Source organism: Leptodactylus fuscus, chromosome 5 (genome assembly GCF_031893055.1).
Source record: "Leptodactylus fuscus isolate aLepFus1 chromosome 5, aLepFus1.hap2, whole genome shotgun sequence".
Taxonomy (NCBI): Eukaryota; Metazoa; Chordata; class Amphibia; order Anura; family Leptodactylidae; genus Leptodactylus; species Leptodactylus fuscus.
In genome coordinates, this window is record NC_134269.1 from 53136880 (window position 1) to 53163859 (window position 26980).

A 26980-nucleotide genomic window follows, 5' to 3' on the forward strand; every position below is an offset into this window, starting at 1 on the left:
GGGTTGTTAATATCCTTGTGGATATTTAGATACCTGTAACCTGGTAGTCATGTCACTGTTTATGAGTCCATGTATCACTGTTTGTCCTCATGCTTTGACTATATTCAACATAGTTTTCTCACCATGTGCCAAAAAGTATTGAAACAAAATTAAAATCCATTGGTTATATTTTTTTTTGAGGGGGGGGGGGGGGGGGCTAACACAATAATAACAGGGAAACCAAAGAGAAAGCTGTTTTGGTCCCAGGTGCTAAGTGCCAGGGGGTGCCAACAAACCTCTTTCCTCGGATGGTTAATGGGAGAAAATGTGATAAATGACTAAATAACCAATACTCACCGATGAATCCTCCACTGCTTCAGCACCACCGTTCATTATACTTTGGAGTCTGAAGAGATTGCAGAGTATAATAATGGTTTGTTGTTGGTGATCTCCAAAGATTTTGTGTTTCTCCTGTCTTTTTTAACTGTTCTCTCTGGAACGCCCGCTCAGTGTGTAAGAACTTAGAATACGTTAATACCTTATTCCATGGAAAATCTCTCGAACCTGATAGCCATCACTGAAACCTGGATCCAGCAGTCTGATACAGCCTCTCTTGCTGCTTGGTCTCCTAGTGGCCTACATTTTTCACATACTTCTAGGCCTGACAACAATCAGGGTAGAGGTTCAGGCCTACTTCTTTTGGTAAAAAGCACTTTTCAGGTAATTCCCCCAATACCCTCACTCACATTCCCCTCATTTGAGATCCACGACATCACACTTTTATGCTCATTCTCCTTATGGATAGTCGTAATCTACTGTTCACCTGGCTCACTTTACCAATTTGTGGACCATTTGGCTTCTTGGTTTCCCCTCTTTCTATCCTGTGAAATTCCTATTCTCATCATGTGTGACTTTAACATCCCCATTCACACCCATCTCCCCAGTTGCCTCACAGTTTCTCTCATTAACAACTTCTTTTGGTCTTTCACAACTCCCCCTCATCCCAAAGATGGCAACACAATTGATCTTGTCTTCCTCTGACTCCTTACAGTTTATAAATTTACTAAATCTGCTCCTTTCTGATCATAAACATTTGTCTCTCACATCAGTACTTTCTCTCCTTCACAGGACACACCTAACCATGATACATATAGGTAGTTATGTGCTATTAAGACCCTCTCAGGCACTCTTTAGTCCTCACTATCCCCCATCTTTTCATTCACCTGTCCCAATCTGGCCTCCAGTCACTATAATGAAAACCTTCAAAGTGCACTGGACGAGGTGGCTCCCCCCTCCACTCAGAAATTTAGATATAGGAGGCAGCAACCCTGGCACACACCACAGATGCATCCTCTTCAGCAGTGCTCTACATGTGCTGAATGTCTGTGGAGAAAATTGCATACACCTGCAGACTTCTTCTACTTCTTCCACATCGTTTATTCTCAAAGCCTATAGCTCTGCCCTTCACCCAGTCATACACTTTTTATTTCGCCTTTGTCATCTCTTCGCCCTCTAGTAACCCTAAAAGACACTTTGAAACTTTTCACTCCTTACTCACAAGGAGCAGGCACCATTCACAGACCTCAGTGCAGAGGACCTCTACACTTATTCTCATTAAAAAAATTGATAAGTTCCGTCAGGAAATAATTGAAATAATTGCCCAGTTCCCCAAGGGGCATTAATCCCCTCACGTACCAAACTTCATCCTGTTCATTCTCATCTTTGGAACCATTTGCAGAAGAAGTCTCTCAGCTACTTTCTTCATCTCGCCTTACTACCTGCAGTAGTGACCCCTTCCCCTCACACCTTCTCCAGTCTCTGTCGCCTGCTGTCACTACTTACTTTACTAGTATATTTAATTTCTCTTTCTTCTGGAATCTTCCCATCCTCTTTCAAACATGCTGTCATAACCCCACTATTGAAGAAATCCTCCTTGGACCCATCCTGTGCTGCTTACAATCTACCTGTCTCTAACCTCCACTTCATCTACAAAATTTTCCAACACTTGGTCTATTCTCGTTTAATCCGCTATCTCTCTGCTAACTCTCTTCTTGACCCTTTACAATCTGCCTTCCGCACTCTACTAAAACCTGAAACAGCCCTCACAAAAGTCTCCAATGATCTCCTAATGGCTAAATCTAATGGTGACTTCTCTCTTCTTATTCTTCTGGACCTCTCTGCAGCATTTGACATTGTTGACCACCAACTCCTCCTCACTAAAGTCCACTCAGTCGGCCTCATGGACACTGCGCTCTCCTGGTTCTCCTCTTATCTCTCAGACCGCACTTTCAGTGTGTCATTTGCGGGCTCTGTTTCTTCCCCTCTTTCCCTTGCTGTTGGGGTTCCTCAGGGCTCGGTCCTAGGCCCCCTGCTCTTCTCTCTCTACACAGCCCCCATAGGACAAACCATCGCCAGATTTGGCTTCCAGTACCATCTTTATGCTGATGACACCCAATTATACACATCTTACCGTGACATTACCCCCACACTAATACAGAACACCAGTGACTGTCTTTCTGCTGTCTTAAATATCATGTCTTCACTTTATCTAAAACTGAGTCATTCAAAGACTGAACTACTGCTGTTTCCACCATCTAACAGACTCAACCATGATATCTGTATTTCAGTCTCAGGTCTTACCATAACTCTAAACTCCAAAGCAGTGCTTCAGGGTTATGTTTGACTTTGGCCTTCCCCTCACCGGGCCCCATATCCAATCATTCACACACCCATGTCATCTCCACCTCAAAAACATCTCCAGAAACCACCCTTTCCTTACCACAGAAACATTAAAGACCCTTGTTGTCCCCCTGATTCACTCTCGCCTTGACTACTGTAACTCTCATCATTTTTTGTGTTTTTCCATCATATACTAAGCCTTCATTCACACAAACATCACACACCTCATTACTTCCAATAGCTATGCATTTTGATGATCTGTTGTCACGGACTGTCAAAATATAGCTCATGCTGTATTTTTGTCCATTTTCATAGAGCCATTGCTTTTTATGCTATAAATTTTGCAGCATTAACTGTGCAGCTTAAATAACCTGATAGATTTATTCACTGAATCGATACATAAGGAAAATGTTGTTTTTGTACTGTGTTAGCCAGTGGGTAAGAAATATTAAAAAAAAAACAAAAAAAAACTTGCAAGTCTTCAGTAGATGATACCTTTTGTAATGGCTAACTCATAATGATGACAGATTATAACGTTTCGAAGCTCCCGGCTTCTTCTTCAGATATAACTAAAAACAATTTCTGAAGGCTGCATATTTATGTACAACAGGACACATAGTAATATAATTTTAGGGGAAGGGGGAAGAGGCTTATTGGTATATACACCTAAACAGTTCCCAGGTTCTTATCTTTATGGCTGTCTAAGTTCAGTGATTTCTGTAGGATAACTTGAACCCATGTGAAAGGTTCATTCCACTATCCAGAGTCTTGAATAGGGTCATGCACTTGTACTCATAAATCCGTCTCTGTTTCCTTGATTTAAAATTCCCTCTTAAAATCAAAATTTTCATGTCATTGGTGATATTATGATCTTCATTGCAGAAATGTTTTGACACAGGAAGGTCCTGTCTTTGTTCTCTAATCGTATGGCGTATTTAATAATATGCACCAAATGTTCCACTGAAAATCTGTATGTTGGATAGACCGGTCAGAAGCTCAGAATGAGAATGAACGCACATCGCCATACACATGGCCATTTTTTTTTTTTTTTTTAATGAATCGATACAGTTACATTGATACTGTGATGAATCGGACCCCAATCATGATTCTCAGCTATATTTATAACTACCTATGTATTGTATTGTGTTGACTGACCCTCAGCTGTATATCTTGGAGAATGACTTATCTGGTCTGTATTTGCCATTTTTAAGTCACCATCCTGCTAAGGAATCTTGTTATCTCAGTAGGATGTGAAGGCTAGTGACCCAAATGGGTGAATCTGATTATCTGTGGCCAGTTGCCAAGATCAAAAGCCATTGTCTCACCCTAGGCATGGCATTAACATATCTGTGCTAACTTCCTTGATTCTTAGCAGGGGGCCATCCTGGCTCTGAAAGTTCTAACACATGTGACCAGACTCTGCGGAGTCGGGTTGAGGTGGTAGAGAACTTCAAACAGTTATGGTTTTATGATGATATTGCGCCAGGGAAAGATGCTACCATTATGACAATTAGATCTAACGGTGCGTAGTAGTGAGACACACGTTTTTAACTCAAAAACTTTAAGCCTACGGGCCTGGGAAGAGCCCAGGCCCAGTTCTCATTATTCAAAGGGTATTAAGTTATCATGTTTGGTGTCAATATGCTGGGAAACTTGCGGTGAGCAAAGACATGCCACTTGTTTGACCGTATATTCATGTGATGAGGAATTATGACCATTTATAGTTATTTGATTGCCAAGATAGAGGGTGGTCCGAAAGCCCTGATGATGTCATTTCAGGGTGGAGCCCAGGGTCAATATAAGAGTGGCCTGGGGCGGAGCTAGTTGTTCTTGTTCTTCTCATCTGGACACATGTGAGCAAGTTGGCTCTGTGTGTGGCCCCCTCCCCCCTTGCTGGGGGGAAGGGCGGGGCAAAGAGGCCATGTGCTGAGAGACAAAGAAAGCCATGTGGCTGAGGGACTTTGAAGGAGAGCCATGTACTACTTTAACGCTAATGGACTTATGGAATTATGAGGACTATGATGTAACTCCTATCTGATCATGGATTTATGGACTATGGATTTTTTACATCAGTATGAAAAAACTCTCTTTTTTGCTATATGCTATGTGGGGGGGTGCTGCGGTGCCCCCACCAGAGTCTTTAATGGACTGTATCTTCTGCCTTGTGGGTACCATGCGTTGGCTGCGGAATCGCTGGGTGCCTAAGGACTGTTTCTGTTTCTAATCTTTTAATCTCTTTAATCTGTTTTATGTTACTGCACTGTAACATACCTTCTCTGTAACCGTATAAGCTTGTGACCACCAGGGTATATCTTTATATGTATTTCTGGCTGACCTAGTATCGACCATCTTGGGTTAATAAAACTTTAAAACTTTAGAAGGCTCTTCTCGTATTATCCTATAAGGCCCGGTCCTCTCTCTGGGTTTGTGGGAGAGGACGGTATAGTTAAAAAGACGATCGCGGGTTCCGCCTGCGGCAAATGCTGGGTGGGCCAGCGGCTGCGGCCGTGTGGCTGAGGTGGAGGCCGGAGTCCTCGCGCCTTTGGGGGCCGGAGGCCGGGGCGGAACGGGGCGATACGTCACAGATACCAAATTTGTATAGATTTTGTTAAAGTTTTACTACTTTTGCAAAGTAAAAACCCTTTATGTATTAATATTTTTCCATCTTCACTTTCCAAGATCCATAACTTAATTTTTTTTTTTAACTTAATTGTGCGATGACTTTTTTCTTGCAGGAAGACTTTATGGTTTTTTTATGCCATTTTAGGGTAAGGCCCCACGTGACGTCACAGGTAGGGACATCACGTGCCTTCGCTGAGGACCTGTGTGCAGAGGACTTTGCTAGAAGATAACAATGGTCCAGGAAACCCAGAATGCACAGGGAGGCACCAAATTACTGGGAAAAAGCGAGTATTATTTATTTACTTTTTTAAAAAAAAAAAAAAAATTTCACCTCCAACGACCTACTTAACATGTAAAAATTTTGCCTGGACAACTGCTTTAATTCACTTCCCCACTGGTGTGAAATATGCCTGATTTATTAAGAAGTGATGACCTCTCAATAATTCTGCTGCCATCTTGAGAAGTCAGGGACTGCGATAGATTTCAGGTCTATTTTTGGTTTGAGTTGGGCTGACACATCCCTACCCAGACCTTCTTTGATCTCTGCCATGCTCCTCCTACCTTCTCAAACTGGAAAATGGATAGTCGTGCATTTTTGGCTCAAAGGACTGAAAATTGACAAGCCTAATTACTTAAAGAGGACCTTTCACCACCTGGGGCACATGCGGTTTTATATACTGCTAGAAAGCTGACAGTGCGCTGCATTCAGCGCACTGTCGCCTTTCACAATCTGTGCCCCACGTGAAGAGCTATCGTTCCCGGTACTGTAGCTCTTCCCCGCCAGAAGGGAGTTTCTGACAGTCAGTCAGGAACGCCCTTCCTCACAGTAGCGTCTATTGCGCTGTACTGTGAGAGTGTTGAGGAACGTCCCCTCCCCTCCTCACAGTACTCGTCCATAGTCTAGTAGTGTGTGTGTGTGTGGGGGGTGTTCCTCCCTGCTCTGACAGTACAGTGCTATAGGAGCTGCTGTGAGGAAGGGCGTTCCTGACTGACTGTCAAAAATGCCCTTCTGAAGGTGAAGAGATACGGTCCCAGCACCGATAGCTCTTCACCTGAATTCAGTGCACTGTCGGCTTTCTAGCGGTATATAAAACAGCATGCGCCCCAGGTAGTGAAAGGTCCTCTTTAAATTCCCCCAATATCTGCCTTATATAAATACAAATTCTTATTATTACCATTATTAAGAGAAGTTGACATGACCTCTACCCCTAGTGTCCTATTCAAGGAAGAGAAGGATCTATGTCCTCTACCCAGAAACTTGTTAGTTACCACCTGCTGCCCCCTCCCAATCCAAACTGGCTTAAGCTAGTGAGATAGATCTAGAGTTGAAATCCATTGTTTCAAAGATGGAAATATCAGCTTTGAAATTAAATTGTGGTTATGGCTCTGTCTGAGATGAAGATACAGCCATTGGCAGTTGAAAATAGGAGCTCCATATATCTGCTCCCACCCTGACTGTGTCTATAAATTGCTGTATCTCTGTCCCTGGCAAGGAAAGGATTAAAGTAATTCAGCAGCGCTACAAAAAGTCTCTGTGTAGCCTAGACCTAATTCTATTCTCCTACATTGTTATGTGTATACACAACATGTTATATTTATTGAGTAGAATTACACTAGCTTTATTTGCTTACAAGTGGGAACATTATTTTTGCTTCAGTTATTTTCACTTTGTGCCGCAGTTTTGTTAATTTTTAACAATGTTATGTGTTGCATATGGTAGCGGTATTACTGATGCACCCAGAAGCGTAACTTGAAGCTTCTGAGCTCAAATGCAAAATCTGTAATGGGGCTCCTACCTAACACAATAGTGATATATTTTATGTGGCAGAGGGTTCTTTGGGGTGACCTACACCTATACCCATGGATGCACCATAAGCAAAGCTCCATAGTTTTTAGAATACATATGTATAACAGAGAAAATAGTGGTCTTGATGGGCGCATCTGTTGAAAATATTTACGTACTCTCATTTACATGAAATATGTCTGCTAAGGCTCAAAACGATTGAGCAATGCATGGGTGACTTGGGGTGGGGAGGGAGACGGGAATTCCGAGATCATGGACCAACTCTGGAGAAGCGAAGGACATTGTTCCACCTTGTGATGTTTGTTACGTGTGTACCACCTCCAACGCCAAGTCATCTTGTATTCTTACTGGATGTTAGTTTTTGGGATCTCAAGTGTATGCTCACACTTAGAAATATGCATGTTGGAGTCTGAGGTGGATGGCACACAGGCATTGAGTGATTGGGGCACATTTCTTAAGATACTTGCTGATTCGTATTTGCGTAAATTGCGCCTTTTGTGGTCCTTTTCTGCCCAGTGCTTCATTTATAAAAAAAATTGCGCCTTTTTATCCAGATACTATGCTGCTCTTGCAACTTTTACTTTTTGTCGAGAAAACAGGCCATGGCCTAAATGTAGATCCTTCTCACAATATGTATATGACTGGAAATATGCAAATGTTGCTGTGATATACTACGCCTTCATCCTGGCTTAAAGAGGACCTTTCACCACTTTTGGGCACATGCAGTGTCATAAACTGCCAGAAAGCCGACAGTGCGCTGATTTCAGCGCACTGTCGGCTTTCCCGATCTGTGCCCGGTGTAAAGAGCTTACGGTGCCGGTACCGTAGTGCTCTATGGTCAGAAGGGCGTTTCTGACCATTAGCCAGAGACGTCCTTCTGCCTCGCGGCGCCTATCGCGATGTGCTGTGGCGCGGGGAGGAACTCCCCCCTCCCGCTCCTGATAATACTCGTCTATGGACGAGCGCTGTGAGCAGAGAGAGGGGGCGTTCCTCCCGGCTCCACAGCACAGCGCGATTGGCGCCACGAGGCAGAAGGACGTCTCTGGCTAATGGTCAGAAACGCCCTTCTGACCATAGAGCACTACGGTACCGGCACCGTAAGCTCTTTACACCGGGCACAGATCGGGAAAGCCGACAGTGCGCTGAAATCAGCGCACTGTCGGCTTTCTGGCAGTATATAACACTGCATGTGCCCAAAAGTGGTGAAAGGTCCTCTTTAACCCAGGCATCACACACCAGCTAGTGTGGTACAACACCTAGGCACTACAGCTGTTCCACCTTATTGCACCTGCAAGAAACACATTGCATTATCAACAGAAATACAGAACATCAGTCAGTGAAAAAAGGCATCATCCAATGAACACTGTTATGTACATGGGGTATGCTAGCCTGTTCTATCTTTCTATGGTCACCTAAGACTACCAAACTCAAGAGGTTTACTTCCCCTCTTTACACAAATGCAGACTCATATCTGCATATAATCTTAATAGTGGGAGGTGAGTAAACAGCTAGAAGACTACTCTGGGTAGAGGCTTACCTTTCCTGAGAACAAGGGGATGGGGTATATTGAAATCCAACATGCTTGACTCTTCTTTACTTGAACATTGTTGGTAGAGGGATGTGACATCTTCATACATATTACTGTAGATGGTCAGTTAGTTCCACTGAAATCTACCGTGTATAGCCATCCTTACTGGCCATCATTATTGGCCACCCAATTTTTGATAGTTCATCCATTTACCTATACAAGGATTTGTTTGTCTCAGATTTGGCCAGGACATGTTTTATAGTGACCTTATGTGTTTACTTGAGTTTCCAGCTTTTGTCACAGTGTCACCTTAATGCTGTTTCTAAAGCGGCAGGCTAAAAGACTGTAGCTGGAAATCTGACAAAAGGGAGTTTTAATTATGGAAATTAATTAATTACTGCATTAAGAAGATACAATCTATTCGGAATAATCTGCCCTTTTCTATGGATTCCTATGAAGCATACTCGCCAAAGGCTGCTGAATGCAAATTATCTTCACAGATGAGGAGCCAGCCACATACTGTCAGGAATCATCATGTCTTCTGGAAGGCGGATGCCTCTTGTATAAAAAACAGGAATTGCGTTGTGCTGTGTCACTCCGACGAGCGCCTGTCCCCTGTCCCATTCTGCACCTGGCACAGTACCATACATTTTGTAGTGCCCCTTTAGTCAGCTGATCAGTGGGGGCCCTGGGTGTTTAGCCTCTTCTGATCTGATAGTGGTTGCCAGTACAGGACTGGCCATAAATATGAAAGTGGTGCATGAACTGCTACACTGCATCTTCCAGTGATACTGTGGTAATTTATGTACAACCAATCCCATCCTCATTACTAACTGCAAACATGAACTGCTATGAAGAGAGATAGCAGAGCAAGTGAAACCCCGCCCACCAATGTACCGAGAAAACCAGGAAGTGAACAGAGCACACAGCATGCAGGTTGCTGAACAAGCCAGTTGGGAATACCCCTTTAACACATGGATTTGAATGTTTCAGGCACTGTGAGGTTGCACTCATATTATGGATCAGTTGGCACTCCAAGAACATTTGTATAGTAAAGCTGTATATAGCAGACCATGGGTGGCCATTTACAGATGCATGTGAAAGAACCTTGTGCATAAACCCTAAGGACTTTTTCACACAACGTCCTCCATCCGTGAAACATGGTCTGTGTGTGACCGCATTTTCCAGACTAACTATGACCATGTGAATGGAACTCACTGCAACATAGTGACATGCCAAACACAGCTTTATACCAGTTCAGTATTGTAGTGATCCAGCTGGCTGGCATTATAACTCACTATGAGGAAATGAGTGTCATTCACACATCTATGGCAAATCCAGGAAATACCTGTGACATGGGCTGTGTTTCACGGACCAAATGCTGTTGTGTGAATAAGCTCTTCTAAATAGTGTTGTATGCAAGCAACCTAAGCAGACTTGTATTTACATAGTTATACAAAGCAATTTTGTGATTTAGCAGTATTATGACAATTGCTGCACACAACTACAACCCCACCTGCATCAAAGACCAAAGGATTATTTCTAGAAGAAAGCTCCTATATCCATGGATTGAACAAGCAGCTGTCATAACTGAATGGATGTCAGCAGCTCCATAGTGTGTAGTGGTGCTTTGTGAATACTAGGGCTCAGGGGCGTAACTTGAGGGGGTGCAGAGGGTGCAATCACACCCGAGCCCAGGATCCTTAGGGGGCCCATAAGCACTGGTATAACTTATATAGTTCACAGTGGTCTCATCTACCAGTAGTCCGTAAGTCTGGGGGGGTCCATAGGTCGTCCTCACCACACAAAGGATGACTAAACTTCTTTGATCATCTTTCTGAATCCTCTGATCACTGGCAGTTTGTGCATTGTAAATTTATTCCCTCTGCCCTCTGATGACCTGTAGTGAGAGGATTTATGAGACTTAGCCTTCTATTACCAAAAAGGAGAAAATTAACCTCTTTATGCCAAAAGGAGCAACTGGTCAGAGTATAGTAAAGGTTGGAAGTTGTAGTACAAAAGGGGAGAAAATTGCTGTGGGGGGCCCAAACTGGACTTTTGCACCAGGTCCCTAAAGCCTCTAGTTATGCCACTGCTAGGCTATATGCAGTGGCGTAACTACCGCCATAGCAGCAGAGGCAGCTGCCACAGGGCACGGGACATTAGGGGCCTGGTGACAGCTGCTATCATTATACTCAGGGGTCTTTTCGGACCACTAAGGGACATAATACTGTGTGCAGGGGCCACTATGGGGGATAATACTGTGTGCAGGGGCCACTATGGGGAATAATACTGTGTGCAGGGGCCACTATGGGGTATAATACTGTGTACTGGGGCCACTATGGGGTATAATACTGTGTGCAGGGGCCACTATGGGGGATAATACTGTGTGAAGGGTCCACTATGGGGCATGATAAAAGCGTGGAGGAATGCGTAGGAGGGGGTCGGTCGAGATCTTCAGCGTTGGTGTCGGTCGGGGGGGGGGGGCATGTCAAAAGTTCGCCACGGGGCCCTGCCATTCCTAGTTACTCCACTGGCTACATGGCACCATACGACTGCAAAGCTCTACTGCTATCACCACTAATAATAGTGAAGGTGGTCATGCCGAAATATAACAGGTTTGGATTTCTGCTGACTGATATGTTTCAGGCGCTATAGCACTCCCTATAACTTGGTGTAATGCCATAGTGCAACTTTGACATCTCATATTCCCAATAGTCACTAAGTAGCCCCAGATTTCCAGTGCATTTACATACTCTATGTGCCCCTTACTACAACCAATGCCCACTACTACTCCCTAGCCATACCATAAAGCAACCATACAACAGTAGTGGGGTGCCTAGAGGATGCACCCAGATAGTGCGTGCCAAGGTGGCATCAACAAGTCACTGTGACTTGTGCTGAGTGACATACCCACCATAGGGGTAAGCAGCTGCTATTGGGTAGGTGAAGGGAGGGGCCCCAAAGTCCCTTTCACAATACTTTGATCTCTTTTGATGTCTAACCCCATAAATCCTTCGTCTATTTGCTGATCTCTGTGATACAATCTGTCAGACATGCCCCCTATCATCCCTTGGCAGTGCTACAGCTTATTATAAACCTACCATACACTGTCTCCAACAATTCTCCCACATGGTTGGGGTAGACCTGGGGTCAGTGTGGTCATAGAGCCCGTCCTAGCACTACACTGGAGACCTGCTATCCTCCCTGCTAGTTGTGCAGCTGCACTATGCTCTCCCTGTACATAATCCCCCATCCTTTTATGAATGAAGTCACGTACTATAGCCAGCCTCAGCCAGAGTATCGTGCCTGCACAGCCTCCGCCTACTCACACTGCCCAGGACACGCCCTCTCCTTTAGCCCCACCCTCTTATCGCACCGTGGACAGGTCTGGCTCCTGATTGGTTGACGAGTTGACAAATAGCAGGCGGAGGAGCGCGGGTTCTAGCAGATGTTCAGAGCCGGGGAGTTACTCTGTTTATGTCCGCCTAGTGCGCACTGTGAGCGGGCAGCGGACCCCGCGAGTTACCGGTAACTCCAACATGCTCTCCCTGACAGCTCCGCTCCTCCTCCTCCTGCTGCTGCTGCCCGGCTGTCTGACTGACATTCCCCGCACCGTCTACTCCAACCATTGGGCTGTGCGAGTGCCCGGGGGACCCGAGAAAGCGGCACAACTGGCTGCCAAATACGGCTACCTGAACATGGGGCAGGTGGGCATCACACCGGGGCAGGAGGGAGGGCGGCGGGTACCTGTGCTGTCTTCTGCCAGGCTCTGATCAAACTTTGCTCCTGTGCTAGTTCTGGTCCCGGCTTGTATAGTACGTGATGGTTGGAAAGTCGCAGGTAGAGAGGTCTCCTGCGATTATTGTATTGTCTGTGTGACCTGTACATGAATATGTCGCATGCAAAAAGTTTCAGAGCTGCGTGAAATATTTCCTAATAGAGTTCCTCGAATTCCTAGACCTTGTATTCTCAGTACTTCACTTTCTGTCCAAGGGTTTGGGGTTTAATGTGTCTGTTACCCCTAAGATATATATATATATATAGATATATATAGATATATATAATGCTCTACTGGTTATGGATTACGTGCCTAGTAACATCTTATATAGGGTTTGTCTCCATGCCTTGTCCTATACGATTTCTAGATATCGGTTATGTTGGCGAGCTGCTCTCAGCCTTCTTGCTCTTAAAGTTGTCTATTTAGCTCTGGTTTATCAGTGTTCTTATAGGGTTAAAGTTTGACACTGTGATCTCTTTATAAGATGTTGTAGAATAAATGTCTTAGATATAGTAACATTTTGTAATGAGGGTGAAATTCCTCCTGGACTTCTTACTTTTCCTTCATTTCTCTTCTCTATGACTTTGGTTAGACGTTGATGAATATGACACACAGTGACGGTTAGTCAGCTGTGCAACCCACAGTCAGAATTTAATAGTATCATTAGCGGTCTCGGTAAATGTCTCATTTGTATGATAAATATGTCACCCATCTTCTCGTCTGTGACAATGACTAGGAAGCTCTTACAGAAGAATTTTCTCCGATGACGTTTTCAATCATTATGCAATCTGGCAGTGTGTGTGTCTTTTTGGGGTATGTGTCTTTTTGGGGTATGTGTGTCTTCACATTTGGATTTGTTGTAAAAATGTCTTTGATTGAAATTCTGCTCTATACATCTAAATGGGAATGTTTTGATGGAAAGTATATGGATTCCTATAAGTTCTAGACTGTTGAATAGGAAAGTTACTGAAATACTGCAACAATCTGTTGTGTGTGAATTCATCCTAAGGCTACGGCCACACAGGGCACATGGTTAGACTCCAGCATAGTGGTTGGGATTTTACCAAAACCTCATCCACATGTTGAAACGAAGACTCCCCGCGCAAACTGAGCTGCACTGTCAACTTATGCCACAGGAGGTCTTCATCCTTGCAATGCAAAGGTTAAAAGCTGTAGAAGACCTACAGTGATTTCTGCACGAAGACCACCACAAAATCATTCCGGTCCTGGTGTTTTTTTGTGGTGGTGTTTTATTTTTTTTTTTTTTTTACAAAACTGCTGCTGAATTTCCATGAGGCAAGTTGTCCTATGTGGAGGTAGCCATATAATGTTCATATCAGTGAAGGAAATTCAGTTTATTGGCGGTGTTGTTAATAAGTAGTTTCCATTGTGATTGTAACATTGTATGGGATATCAGAGTATCTTATCCTGTGTATAACCATGCCTATCAGGATATGTTCACATGTTGCAGAATTCATATTTGTGACTGAATTAATCCACACCATACTTGTGGATGAAGATTTTTCTGCTGCTTGTCTAGGACTGCTGTTAGTCCCAGTCAGGTAGAGAGCAGGATAGTAAGATGTTAAAACCCAATATACATGTGCTGTATTTGGAGTTTTTAGGGTGTTATGCCATAAATTGGTTAAAGGATTTACCCATGTCTGTGAAAATCATATTTTATCCATATGCATTCTCTTGCTGGGGCATGCGCAGTGCAGTCCCGGGTAACACTGGCAGCTGAAGGAGCTGTACAGCACATGCACTGGCCAGAGGACTCTAGCAATGAGCCTCAAAGCAGAATAATGAGGAGAGACTGTCAATGAACTGTATGTGGGCATTACTGGACACGGTTGTCAGCAGCTGGAGATTGAGTCCATCCAGACTGACACCCCACCATTGCTCTTCATCCTCATTCATATAATGATAGAAATAAGATTGCAATGAAGCAGCAATAATTGGATATAAAGGTGTGACTGCTTATGGTGGTGTCCACTGGGGCTCGGTTTATTAGTGATTTCCCTACTGACAGACTTCCCTTTAAGATGCTGCAAAACAGTTTTTTATTTTTTCCAAAATTTTTTTGTGGGCAACGTGTGTTAGCATGAAATATGCAGTCTATTTGATGCTGCAAGAAAAGTATATTGAAGTATACATCAGAAAAGCTTAAAGCAGAATCTTATCCTGGCGCATGTGCCAAACGTGATGTAAGCCAAACCTAAACAATTACATTTGTCCTGGCCTCAGTATAACTGGTAAAGATGACATGTCCCCTGGGTCATAACAAGAAGGTCCTCGGATCCGATGTAAAATATGTAATGGGGACTGCACTTAACTTTTGCTGTTTAGTTTTGTGTTATGTTGTAAAGAGGCGTTTGTGGTTCCAGGGCCCGCTAGCAACCTCTGCATCCCCCATAGCTACACTCCTGCATGTCACTATAGTTAAAGACCTTTCACCTCCTGGGGCACATGCAGTTTAATACACCGCTAGAAAGTCGACAGTGCGCTCAATTCAGTGCACTATCGGCTTTCCCATTCTGTGCCCCCACTGAAGAGCTATCGGTGCCAGTACTGTAGCTCTTCACCGTCAGAAGGGCATTTCTGACAGTCAATCAAGAACGCCCTTCCTCACAATAGCGCCTATAGCACTGTACTGTGAGAGCAGTGAGGAACGCCCCCTCCCCTCCTGACAATACTCATCCATAGACAAGTACTGGGGGAGTGTTCCTCACTGCTCAGCGTCATCGCAGGGTGGTAAGCAACTCCCCCTCTCACTGTTCAGCGCTATAGACGCTACTGTGAGGAAGGGCGTTCCTAACTGACTGTCAGAAACACCCTTCTGACAGTGAAGAGCTACAGTACCGGCACCGATAGCTCTTCACCGGGGCACAGAATGGGAAAGCCGATGGTGAGATTTCTAGCGGTGTATTAAACCCCATATGCCCCAGATGGTGAAAGATCCTCTTTAAAGGTACTTACAGTTCTTGTTTTATTGTATTCTATGAAAAACAACAGCAAAAAAACATTTAGACTTCTACCTTAGAGCAGGGGTGCACTGTGATATTTTTCAATTTCAAGGGTCCACAATAAAACTGCTTAAAATGCATACATGGGGCTTTATAGCAGGAAAGCTGTAACCTCTCTGGCATTATACAGTATATAAAAAGTTTATGCCTTTACAGTGCAGTCACATAGTAATGACAAATAGGAGGCCTGAGAATGTTACATTACCATTACCAGACCTGACAAGCGGAAAAGAAGTGATTGTGATTAAACCGGTAGGTGTGAAGTCGTTTTTATATGAAAAAAAAATGTAAATTTTTTTTAAAAAAACAAAAGCAACTGAATCTAGGCAACTGGCTTAAAATAAGTTCTAGCAAAAAAAAAAAAAAGTGGTAAAGATAATATGACCGTAACATGTCACCTGATCTACATTCGGGGTTTCCGTCCCCAAATCCGCTTAAAAATATGCAGAGAGAAGTCCTGTAAGCATGACTTTCTCTCTGTATTTTTCCACCTAGACCTAGAGTTATACCACATGGAGAATATTGTAAAATCACAGCTGATTTGTATGTTTTCGGTTCTTTCTTAGCATGACATTGTCTAAAATGCCAGAAACTATAGCACAGGATGAACTATGTTGTCTTGTAAAATAAATAGATGATTTTCTGTGTTTGTAAATTAATATATGCATTAAACATGGATATATCTGTAATATACACACACTTAGGACACCTTTTGGCATGGAAACATATTGTGTTAACATTGAGTTAAGTTGCATTACATTTCAGGCTACAATCTTAACTTTACCAATCCACTTCCGATCCCCCTCCATGATACTACTGCCTTCGCTAGCTCTTTCCTATTTGTTCTTGGATTTCTGGGCTGCTGTCTCTTTCTGCAGTGCTTGAAAGATGTTGTGTCTTTGTGATTTCACATGTGTGTGCTCTCCTTTCTCTGTGCACCTATACACAGCCTGTGTAATTCACCTCTACATCCTCTGATACAGTACATCTCCCCGAAAAACTGGTTGCTCCCCTTGTCTCGACTCCCTAATTAACCATGAAATCGTCCTCCTCTATATAATAGCGTGGTGTCCAATTTGTTAGCAACACGCAGGACGCATTAGTTTCACAATCTCCAGTAGCAAAAGGGTGGCTAATAAATTTTCAGTGAAAAAATGTCCATATCATGTATTCTCATCATCTTAACCATTGTATGCCGAGTGCAATAATAAGGGCAATTGTGGAGGCTTTAAGATTTTGCTTTACTTTTTTAGCTAAAATGATGCAAACTTTGAAATTGTGCATTTTCTGAGGCAGGGAAACAGTCGATCTTGAAATATTCCAGTTGTCATAAATAGCTTTATCTGTGCTGAGAACAGCCCTAGTACAGCAGGTTTTCTTGCACTACAGCCCCCGCTCCGGTCCATCTATAAACACATTAAGGAATTAATCTGTTGCCTTTAACCTTCTTTCTCATTGGAGCCATTAAAAGGCATGATGGGGTTCATAGGATATGTACATAGATCGATGTGCACAGAGGGAATTCACATCTATGAATAATTATATGTAAATGGCCCTGACACCAGGGTAAAAATCTTATCACTTCACAAAACAAAAGCTCCTTATGAATGTAGAAAACAACGGGCAGATTTACTACTACTGTCTTAAAGGCAGTCTTAATCTGCATCAGTTTCATGAAAATGTCTTAAAGGTATCATGGATGCTCATGGTATAATGGATACCATCAGAATACTGGGAGTCCAACACCCAGACCCTGCACCGATCAGCTGATTTCCCTTACATGTATTGCATCAACATATTTTGCAGTGCTTTGGCTGCCAGAAACTGCTCTTCTGTTAAAGTGAATGGGAGCAAAGCCGCAGTTCCTTGGCACCAGTGCGCCAGTTTACCCTATATCTCTGTACACCGCATACAGCTTCCTGCTCTGTACACTACAGTGGTGGTGCTGGGAAAATTCCTCTATTCCAATTCACTTGAATAGGAGCAGTGCTGCTTCTGGCTGTACACCTTGAATACTGTTTTCGACAGCCAAATCAGCTGATTGATGCAGGGTCCAAGGATTGGATCCCCACTATTCTGTTACTATGGATAGTCATCAGTATCCATTATGTCTGGGTCTTGGACAACCCATTTAAACTCCACTCCCTTTTTCTTTTTTTGTGTGTGTGACGGTGTCAAATGTCTAGAACACTTTCAATCCTAAATCTGCTACATGTTCTGGGTTCAAGGGGTTGTCCAGGATAAACAGGTTTTGACAAGGAGGCTGGGATGGTGGAAAAAAAAAAAAAAAAACCAAACCTGGTGCTCCGCTGTCTCCCCCCATGGTCTGGAACTGCTGCTCCTGGGGTCTTGTTCCAGCAGAAGTCCTCATATCACATGATATGACATATGAAAGTGACATCTCAGTTCTTTTCTTTAGGCTGCTGATTGGCTTTAGTTGTCATGTGAAGTGAGGACCTCCATCTGAAGACGCACCTGGGTGCAGTCCCCAGCCTTCTTACCAAAAACAATTTGCCCTGGACAACCACTTTAAACATTCTTCACTATTAGGCCCTGTTCTCATGGAGTAATGCACCGCTCATTTAGACACACATACTGTACATGTGTCAGAGTGAGGCGCTTCAAAACAGATCCCGTTGATTTCAATGGGTGCCGGTTTACGCGTGTAACACATTAAAATCAATGGGTTACAAAGCCTCCCATTGATTTCAATGTGTAGCACGCGTAAGCCGGCACCCATTGAAATCAATGGGATCTGTTTTGAAGCGCTGCACTCTGACACGCGTATACGTGTCTAAATGAGCGGGGCGTTACTCTGTGAGAACGGAGCCTAAGGGTATATTTCTGTGTTAAAGTCAGTTTAGTGTAAAGAAGACCTTTCATGTCCTTGGGCACATGCGTTTTTATGTACTGCTAGAAAGCCCACAGTGTTCTGAATTCAGTGCACTATCGATTTTCCCGTTATGTGAGCCCGCTGAAGAGATATCGATGCAATTAGCGATAGCTCTTCACTGTCAGTAGGGCATTCCTGACAGTCTAGCTGGGAATGCCCCTCCTGACAGTCTGTCCATAGTGCTATGCTGTTAGAGGGGGCGTTTCTTACTGCCCAGCCATGACGCTGAGTGGTGAGGACCCCCTCCACCAGTACGTCTACTGTCAGGAGGGGCATTCCCCAGCTAGACTTTCAGAATCGCCCTTCTGACAGTGAGGAGCTATCGGTAATTGTAGGATGAGAACAATTATACCTGTTTATTAGTCCTGCACAACCTGTAATAGAAACTGGGTCATACAGGGTGTATGTGCAGAGGGTTAGTTACTGCAAACTTGGCTAACCTGCTGCGATGTACAGTAACAGCATAGTGGATAAGATTTTGCATGTCCTGTAAAAAAAAACACTAAGTGACCTGCACCACATTTTTTTTTTTTTACTCGCAGAAAGCCAGATCATGGCTTTCATTTTTTTGCAGTTCAAAGGTGAGATGTTGAAAAAACACCCAAAACACTGCTTTCAAAAGAAATTTCTGCTTAGTTTTAGCAGCCTTTCTGTGCTTTGTTACCCTACCCAAAAATGTTTCTTTTTAGTTCCTGGATCCCTTTTTAGGCTGGGGGACCCAAGTGGTGGGAACGCCATGGAAAAAACCCTGAGGGTTTGACAGTTACTGCAATCTAGCAAATTCAATTCAAACATTGCAGAAAAACACACACAGCGGAAATGCTGCGATTTCTAAAATCGTAGCGGTTTTGAAAATCGCAGCATGTGAATTATATCTACGGAAATGCTGGCGATTTTCCTATAGGTATAATGGAAGCAGAAAGTCTGCAGAGGAAACCACTGTGGAGAAAAACCACAGTTTTTTCTGTACCATTTTTTTTTTTTCTCTGCGGCCTGATACATGGAGCCTTGGCCTTCTAAAATATTCCTTTATCCCTATGATAGTTTTAGCCTAATTCATCTTAATTTGTAATATCGTTAATACTAATAATTTAATTTCATTTTTACTGGCCATTATCAGAATGGAGAAGATGCTTTATTTTGCTTTTTGATGTCCTATATTGAGCAAAGAAGCAATCAAAGCAGAAGTAAAAACTATTTCACAAGTTCAGAATAAACCGACTTTGACAGGCGTTGCGCTGCCGTGATTGAACGGAGCATTATCCTAGTTACCAAAACAAATGTGACGAGCTGCATGGCGCCATAAAACGGCGAAGGAGCCGCGATTCCCTCCTTTCATAGCAGAGAGCCTTAGATCCATGGTTATTGAAGTGCTCTTGTCTGATGGGTGAGGAGTGCTCTGCCTGAATTTTAATGCCACTGTGGGAGCGATTCAGCTCTTGTAAGCGCAGCGATTTTCTAGTTGGAAGTCTGTTAAGGCTCTGCTGAGTAGGATCAACATGAGACATTTTTAATTCACAAGCCGCCTGCGACGACCTTATTAGTAAATCTGTCACTTTTTTTTTTTTTTTTAAACTTCATACTCTGCCAAGTTCTAGTAATTCTAGTAAATTTCTTCGCTTCCATCTTTGCTTAAACCAAAAAAATTACATGAAACTAATAAGTAAAGAAATATGGTTTAGCACTGACGTAGTAAAATCTATACGTTCCAAGTTTTGCACCTTCGTGGGATCATTTCTGCAGCTTTTAATCATTTATTGTGTTTTCAATAAAACAAGTAATAAAACGATTTGTATTCATAAGACTTGTACGATACAAAGAGAATTCATACATAAGACATGGCAAGGAGAAAGCAACCATACTTACGTAAGACTGGATCCCAGCCTGTCATAAGTTACCCTGCAGGCAGGTGTGTAGCAGTGATGTCATCAGGCCTGCTGAGCCAAGCCGGAGACCGCACGGAGCAGAGGGGACCTGCACGGAAAGTAAGAGTCAAATGAAGAGGAAACAGGATTTTCTGCCAGCGCAGTGACCTAACCATGATCGGGAGATGCCCCAAGGTAGAACTGGATGCTCATCTGCTATTCAAGGAGAACCCTGGAAAAGGATCCAGGCAGAGACCAATGCATCATGTTTATTTCATAAGGATGCAGTGAGTTCTCTCATGATGTGAACAAATTCAACCTTGCAAGCCCAGTGGGTCAGAAATGGTGATGAGGGCTTGGAAACCAGACAAGGCAGAAGTCACCGACTCCACTTAAGTGGCTGACATCTATGGACAGACAGAAGCAGTAAAGATCTTCTAATTCATTAGAAAGCCAGTAATTGTATACATATAAGTGTACAACAAACTATATAACTGTACAATATCAATAATTGTGTAGCATCCCACCAGAGTGCAGAGTGTGTTTATTGCTGCATACTGAATGTTTGTATAAATGTTTTACTGTTCTATCGTAACATGTATTTGCCCCTTTAATTGGGCTGTACTCCAGTGAGTAGGGCCAGAGGTGTTTGGTATGTCCCAGGGAGAAGTTATTTTGAGAGGGAGATTGCTTGGATACCTTACAGACACCCAGAGCCCCTAGTCGGGAGGAGAGAGGCTGTCTACTTAGCTGTTACAGAAGAGAGGGTGGTAGACTGCCCAAGCCACTGGATTTACAGGGGACCTTGTTGACACCCTGATGGGTTTGCATTGGAGAGAAAGTGAAGGCTACCATGGCAAGAAAATGCAGTCTGCAACTGTTGACTCACCCTCAACTCACAGTTGTAACAATTACAAGAGCTGAACATAAATTCATGGAATTCACACGAGAATCCGGTCCAAAAAATGGCTAGCCGTGACTGGATGCTGATGCGGTGCATCGGCATCCAGTTGCAGCATTCCGCTCCAAAGTGGGGCCAAATGAATGGCCCTAGTCGGGAAGGAGTGTCACGTTGCGGACTCTGCGGTGGATTCTGCAGTGGAATCCCTGGCAAGAAAGAGCATGTTGCTGCTTTTTTCCGTGAGCGGTGCAAAACCGCCTGCGGAAAAAAGTGAATGGCTCCCATTGAAGTCAATGGGAGGTGTTTTTGGAGCCGGGTTCTGAGGCAGATTCTACCTCAAAATCCGGTCCAACAAACCCATATGAACTTACCCTAAAAGAGCAAGCATTGTATGCTAAAGTCTCAGTTCTCTGGGATGATTGGCCATATGTGCCACAGTCAGAACCTGCAGGATTCAGAATGGCTTTTGTAGAAATAGCAGGAATCGGAGACATGCTTGGGCTATCAAATGTTATTGTGCACTCATGCCAGATAACATATGCTTTGAGGATGTACAAATAACATCAAAATATGGACAACCCCTTGAAGGTACGAACCTGGATCTCTCTCCGTACTTCATTGCCTGAATACATATGAGAGTGGTTCCACCAGATGTTGAATGTTTTTTACAAATGCATGAAGGGCCGATATTGATATAGTGGTCCTTTCCCTAGAGGCGCTACATCAGGGGTTTGTCACACTCGCTGAATAGCATTTTCCATGCTGCTTATAAGCTTAAGGCTCCAAGTTGGATTTTGTGATTATTATGTGAAATGTCAGATCTGGGACCTCCGCAAAACTGCAACCTGCGTCCAATCAATATTTAATTTAAAAGCGCTCATTTTCTAGTCACACCACACTGATTTGTTTTGTGACGGGTGGGGCTGGAAATAGCGGATGAAATAATCCCCGTCTAGGGTATAAAATCTGCTGACATTGAAATCCAGTTAGTCTTGTTTCACAGTGTGCTGCACTGGGAAATAACCCTTGCTATGCTGGGGAACTGTCAGATTATTTTGGAGCCCTGTAGTAATAACTTTATAGAGTGCCTCAAGATTTGCGAGTCTGGTGATATTGAAGGGTTTTGTTTCGGCATGTTCAGCATCATTCCACACTGACTTTTATATATTGAGATGTGCTGGTCCTACATCGGCTGCATCATGATCATTTAGGTTCTTGTTCAGCAGGACTATTTGGAAATGTTGTATGAAGATTGTATTAAAGGATTGTCTGTGTCCTTACCACTCAATGCATTCTGGTTGCCTGTACCTGAAAAATATCATTTTCTAAACAACTACTTGTCTTATCTAGATTTCCAAATCCTGGTGAACTGTGCTTTTGCCAGGCAGTGTTACCCTATGGACATTGATAGGATTGTTCTTATTTGAATCCCCATAATGTCCAATTACCATCCATATATTACAATATATTTAGGCATCAGAGACCCTGGACAGGTCAGTATTCTGTGGCGCTTCTCCAGCCTTTTGACATAAGTCACATGGTCTGTTGCTCTTAGAACCCCTTTAAGTCAATGGGGCGGAGCTGGAATAGTGAAGAAGCTGCATCACTGGACTTTGGACATGTATTAGAACTGTATAATCCATTTTTTGTCTATATAGTGCTGCATAGGTTATTACAGAATAATATAGAGGCTCCTGGATTCCTGGAGTGGTTCCCACAATACAGCCTACATTTCCCAATATGCCTATGGTTTTGCAGAAATATATTAGCTGGAATCTCCTCAGACAGCACTTGCTCTGCTCTAAGATGTATCTAAGGGCATCTAATGTTAGATCAGTGACCTGATATAGAACCTGAGTGGGATCTGGCCAGTTTTCCATATCAGATTAAATTGATAGGAGGGAGCAATTGATGGATTACTCCTTCAGCCTATGACCTGTCCCAGTTTCTAAACTATACCTGTGTTCTCAGGAAGCTCCCTGCTCCGCCAGTCACCCAGTGACCCCTGCTGTCTATGGTTTTGTACAAGCAGGTGTATATCAGTGATGTCATTGTGCCTGGTGTGCCAGACCAGGGACCACACAGAGTAGAGGAGACTGCAGACTGTTCATTTCCAGCAGCTAAATAACTGGTATTTTGATATATTTTATATATTTAAGTTGAACCCTATTTCTTTTTGGGGTCTCTGAAGGGGTCCTATACTTTGCTAAGGGGGCATTATATTGTACCCATGATGTGGCATTATAATCGGGTGGGTTTTTATACTGTAAAAGTATACTTACTGTGTGCCACAGAGAGACGGCACTATGAAAGTGTGTTGGAGTACTAATGTTGCACCATTACTGCATATTATACAAAAGTCCTCTGTTACTCTGTGGGCACACGTAGTGGATGCTGGCATTGGGTCGTTGAACATAAATTGATAGGTGGGGGTTAGTGGCATATTTTAACATTACTTATACAATTAGGGAACCTGTTGCAAAAAAATGAGCACCACCCTTCCCTAAAGCACACTACAGAGTGTCAGTATATTCCTATATGATGCTGCATCACTTTGCTATTCTCTACTTCCGGCTTGTGATAACTTTGTCCTTATCGGCTCTTGCAAGCATAAGATTGGATAGAGAAGTTCAAAGCAGTTTTTGTTAGGAATACACCGATCCTCTGCACACAGTACACACAAATAATAACAGCAGACAGTGGAAGACTGGAGAGTTTTATAACTCTGCAGCTAATCATTGAATGTATCCTCCTCAAATATCACTGCACTCCTACTTCCTTAGATAAGACTTAATGATTTCTTTAGGAGCCTTCTGTGCATGGAAGGACATAGAGAAACAAGGAAAGGGGAGTCCGTTGAATAGGGGGTGGTCTGAGGGCTGCAGGTAGGAATTTGGTACATGATGTAATCCCATGGTTTTGATTAAAAGATACTGGTTTTGTTTTGCTACCACATTAAACCTCCACCTGTGCCACCTCCCCACAAAAAATTGTCTAAAATATTAAATACATTCAAAAAAATTACTCTTCAGATGGCATTTGAAAAGCTGAAATTTTGCTCTGGATATTTAAGTATCAGAAATTTTGGCCTTGAAAGGGTTGAAATGTATGACTGTAGCTTATGTGGGATATAACAAATAAAACTGCTAGAATATTGCTGTTGAGCGAGTATTATATATGTATTGTTTGGCTTGGCAAGTTTTCAGATCCGGTAGATTTGCTCATCTTTAGCTTTTAAATATTAAACAAATCTATTTCCATAATTTCCTGTAAAGTAGTTAGGCCGTTCTTTACTTTTATATATTGCTTCCTTACTGCGGTAGAGTCTTGAATTATGTTAATATTTGTGCAAAGTTTTTTGTTGTGCTCTCAGAAATACTGAATATTTAAAAGTTGCTGAAGTGTTAGCAGAAGAATCAGTAAATTCTCCAGTCATCTATACCCTGCGCTTCCAAGCATTTTATACTGCACAATATCATGACTTGACTGTCACTTTGATTTCCCTGGACGTTCCTCCTCTGACATGTTTAACTGCCGCTGCTTATTTTGTCATAATTCTATTCCTGCTGCTCCCAAGTAAACAGGACATGAAAGAAAAGGTTCTAATGATGGCTTGACGCTCAGGAGCTGAGGGGACACATTATAGGAAATTGAAGGCAAACCGGAAAGTAGTTCCATATTTAAAAAATGGCTGCTGTAACTTTTTATGGGAAAAATGGTGTGTGTGTGTGTGTGTGTGTGTGTGTGTGTGTATATATATATATATATCTCAAACTTCAAAATGTGTTGCGGAGTTTGGGATAGGATTTTGACTTTTTCTTAATATAACTTTAAGGCTAAGACACCACGTTGCAGAAACGCAGCTTTTTTTTTTTCAGATTTTTTTTTTGCATTTTTTTGAGCCAAAGCCAAGAATGGCTACAAATATATATAGGAAGTTCTTCTACACTGTCTACCAATAAGTAATTGGACACCTGTGGTACAATGGAAAAACAACATTTATTCCTATCTAATAGTTGGTAGAGCCCAGCAGATGCTTCCTTATGGATGGTATTGATCGACACAATACTCCTGGATGCCTGCTGAAACTCCTGGTGTATGTGAGCCATCGGTTGGGTGCGGTTTCTCTGGCCAGCACCCATTGGTCTCTATCTCTATCTTTTGGAGGTCTGCCGACTTGGGGCAGATTTCAACAATCACCGTTCACCTTCTACTTCGTAATCATATACACCACGGTCGATTTTGGGTAATTCACTTCGCTTGCTATGTCCCTTAAGGATCGACCATTTTTATGGTACCCCCCAATTACCCCTTTCTCGAAATCGGACAACTCTGCACTTTGTGGCATTTTGCATGCGACTAATGCCAATGCTGTTTCCTATTTAATGGAGGAAGGCGTGACGTACATCATGACCGTAAATATCTTCATTTGTATGAGTGTCCAAATACTTATTGGTAGACCGTGTAGTTCTACCTACTGCTCAATCCACTCCTGCCTTTGACAAATAAAGAAAGATAGATAAAACAACAAAATTTGCAACACAAAAAGCTGCAATTCTGCAACATGGGACCTAAGTTTAAGGCTGAGGCCCCACGTGGCATAAAATGTGCACTTTGCAGATTTTTACAGTCCCTGCAAAGTATACTAGTGCATCCCATCCACACATTGCAGAAAAATATGTGCAGTGGGAATATTGTGATTTCCAAAACTGTTATGGTTTTGGAAATCACAAAATGTCAATTATGCTTACGGAAACACCGGCAGTTTCCCTACAGGTATAATGGTTGCAGAAAGTTCCCAGAGGTTAGCGTTTCCAGTGCAGTTTTTCCCACAGCGCTAGGGAATCCTTATGGGGCAAACTTTTGCTTGATAGGACCTGGAGTTTTCAAACTTAATAAACGCGTCTTATCACTTTGAGTTTGCAACACTGTGTCAAATATGTTGCACGAAGGCCATTAGAGGTGCCTGCCTGACCCTACTGATTTATGTCCAAGTTGTCTTGTAAAATGTTTCCACATAAAAGTGAAATCCTTTCACATGCAGGCACTGTTGGTCCTATAGTCATCAGATCTATGTTGTGTTCTGATATGGTCCTAAAGTGTGAATAACATGATTAAGAGGTTTTCTGGTGGGAAAAAGGATTTTAAAACCAGAATAGAATATGTTAACAAAAACCATGTATTTAAAAGAAAAACTCTCAAATCTCCTGATGGTCCCATTCTGTCACTTTGTAGAGTCCCAGCTGGTCTCTAATTCCTGGTCCCGTCTTGACACGCAGCCGCACTGTCAGTCACTGTATTTGCACGTTTTCTATTCTTCTATATATTACCACCTTCATGTATCTTAAAGGAGCTCTATCAGCAAAATTATGCTTATGGTGCCCCACATATGCATGAATAGCCTTTAAAAAGGCCATTCAGGCATTGCTAATGTTATATTAAGCTACCCCCCGTTTTAAAATAATACCATAAAAAAGAATATGATAATCATACCGTATCGTGCACACTGGGTGGGCATACAAGGTCCGACGTCATCTTTAGCCACGCCTACATCTTCTTTCTTCTTGCAGCGATGTTCTCGGGTAATGTCTTCCTCGTCGTCTTCTTCCGGCGTCATTGCTTGTAATCCCGCACTGGCGCAGTAGCAGGGAAACTGAGTATGCTCTGTTCCCCTGTTACTGCGCCGGCGCGGGATTGAAGACGAGGAAGATGGAACCCGAGGTGTAGCAGGGGAACTGAGCATGCTCAGTTCTCCTGCTACTGCGTCGGCACGGAATTACAAGCAATGACGCCGGAAGAAGAAGACGAGGAAGACGGGACCCGAGGACATCGCTGCAAGAATAAAGAAGATGTATGCGTGGCTAAAGATGACGTCAGACCGTGCATGCCCGCCCAGCGTGCA

The 26980-nt window shown here is 43.0% G+C and overlaps 1 protein-coding gene across 2 annotated transcripts in view; it reads left to right on the forward strand.

The window, feature by feature from the left end:
• The first annotated feature begins 12075 nt into the window (after positions 1-12075).
• PCSK6 (proprotein convertase subtilisin/kexin type 6) overlaps positions 12076-26980 on the forward strand; it is a 142506-nt gene continuing 127601 nt past the window's right edge. For both annotated transcript variants that reach the window (XM_075273143.1, XM_075273144.1), the window contains exon 1: positions 12076-12322. In XM_075273143.1, the coding sequence (XP_075129244.1) occupies positions 12155-12322 (168 nt within the window). In that variant the 5' untranslated portion in view covers positions 12076-12154. The remainder of the gene's footprint in view (positions 12323-26980) is intronic.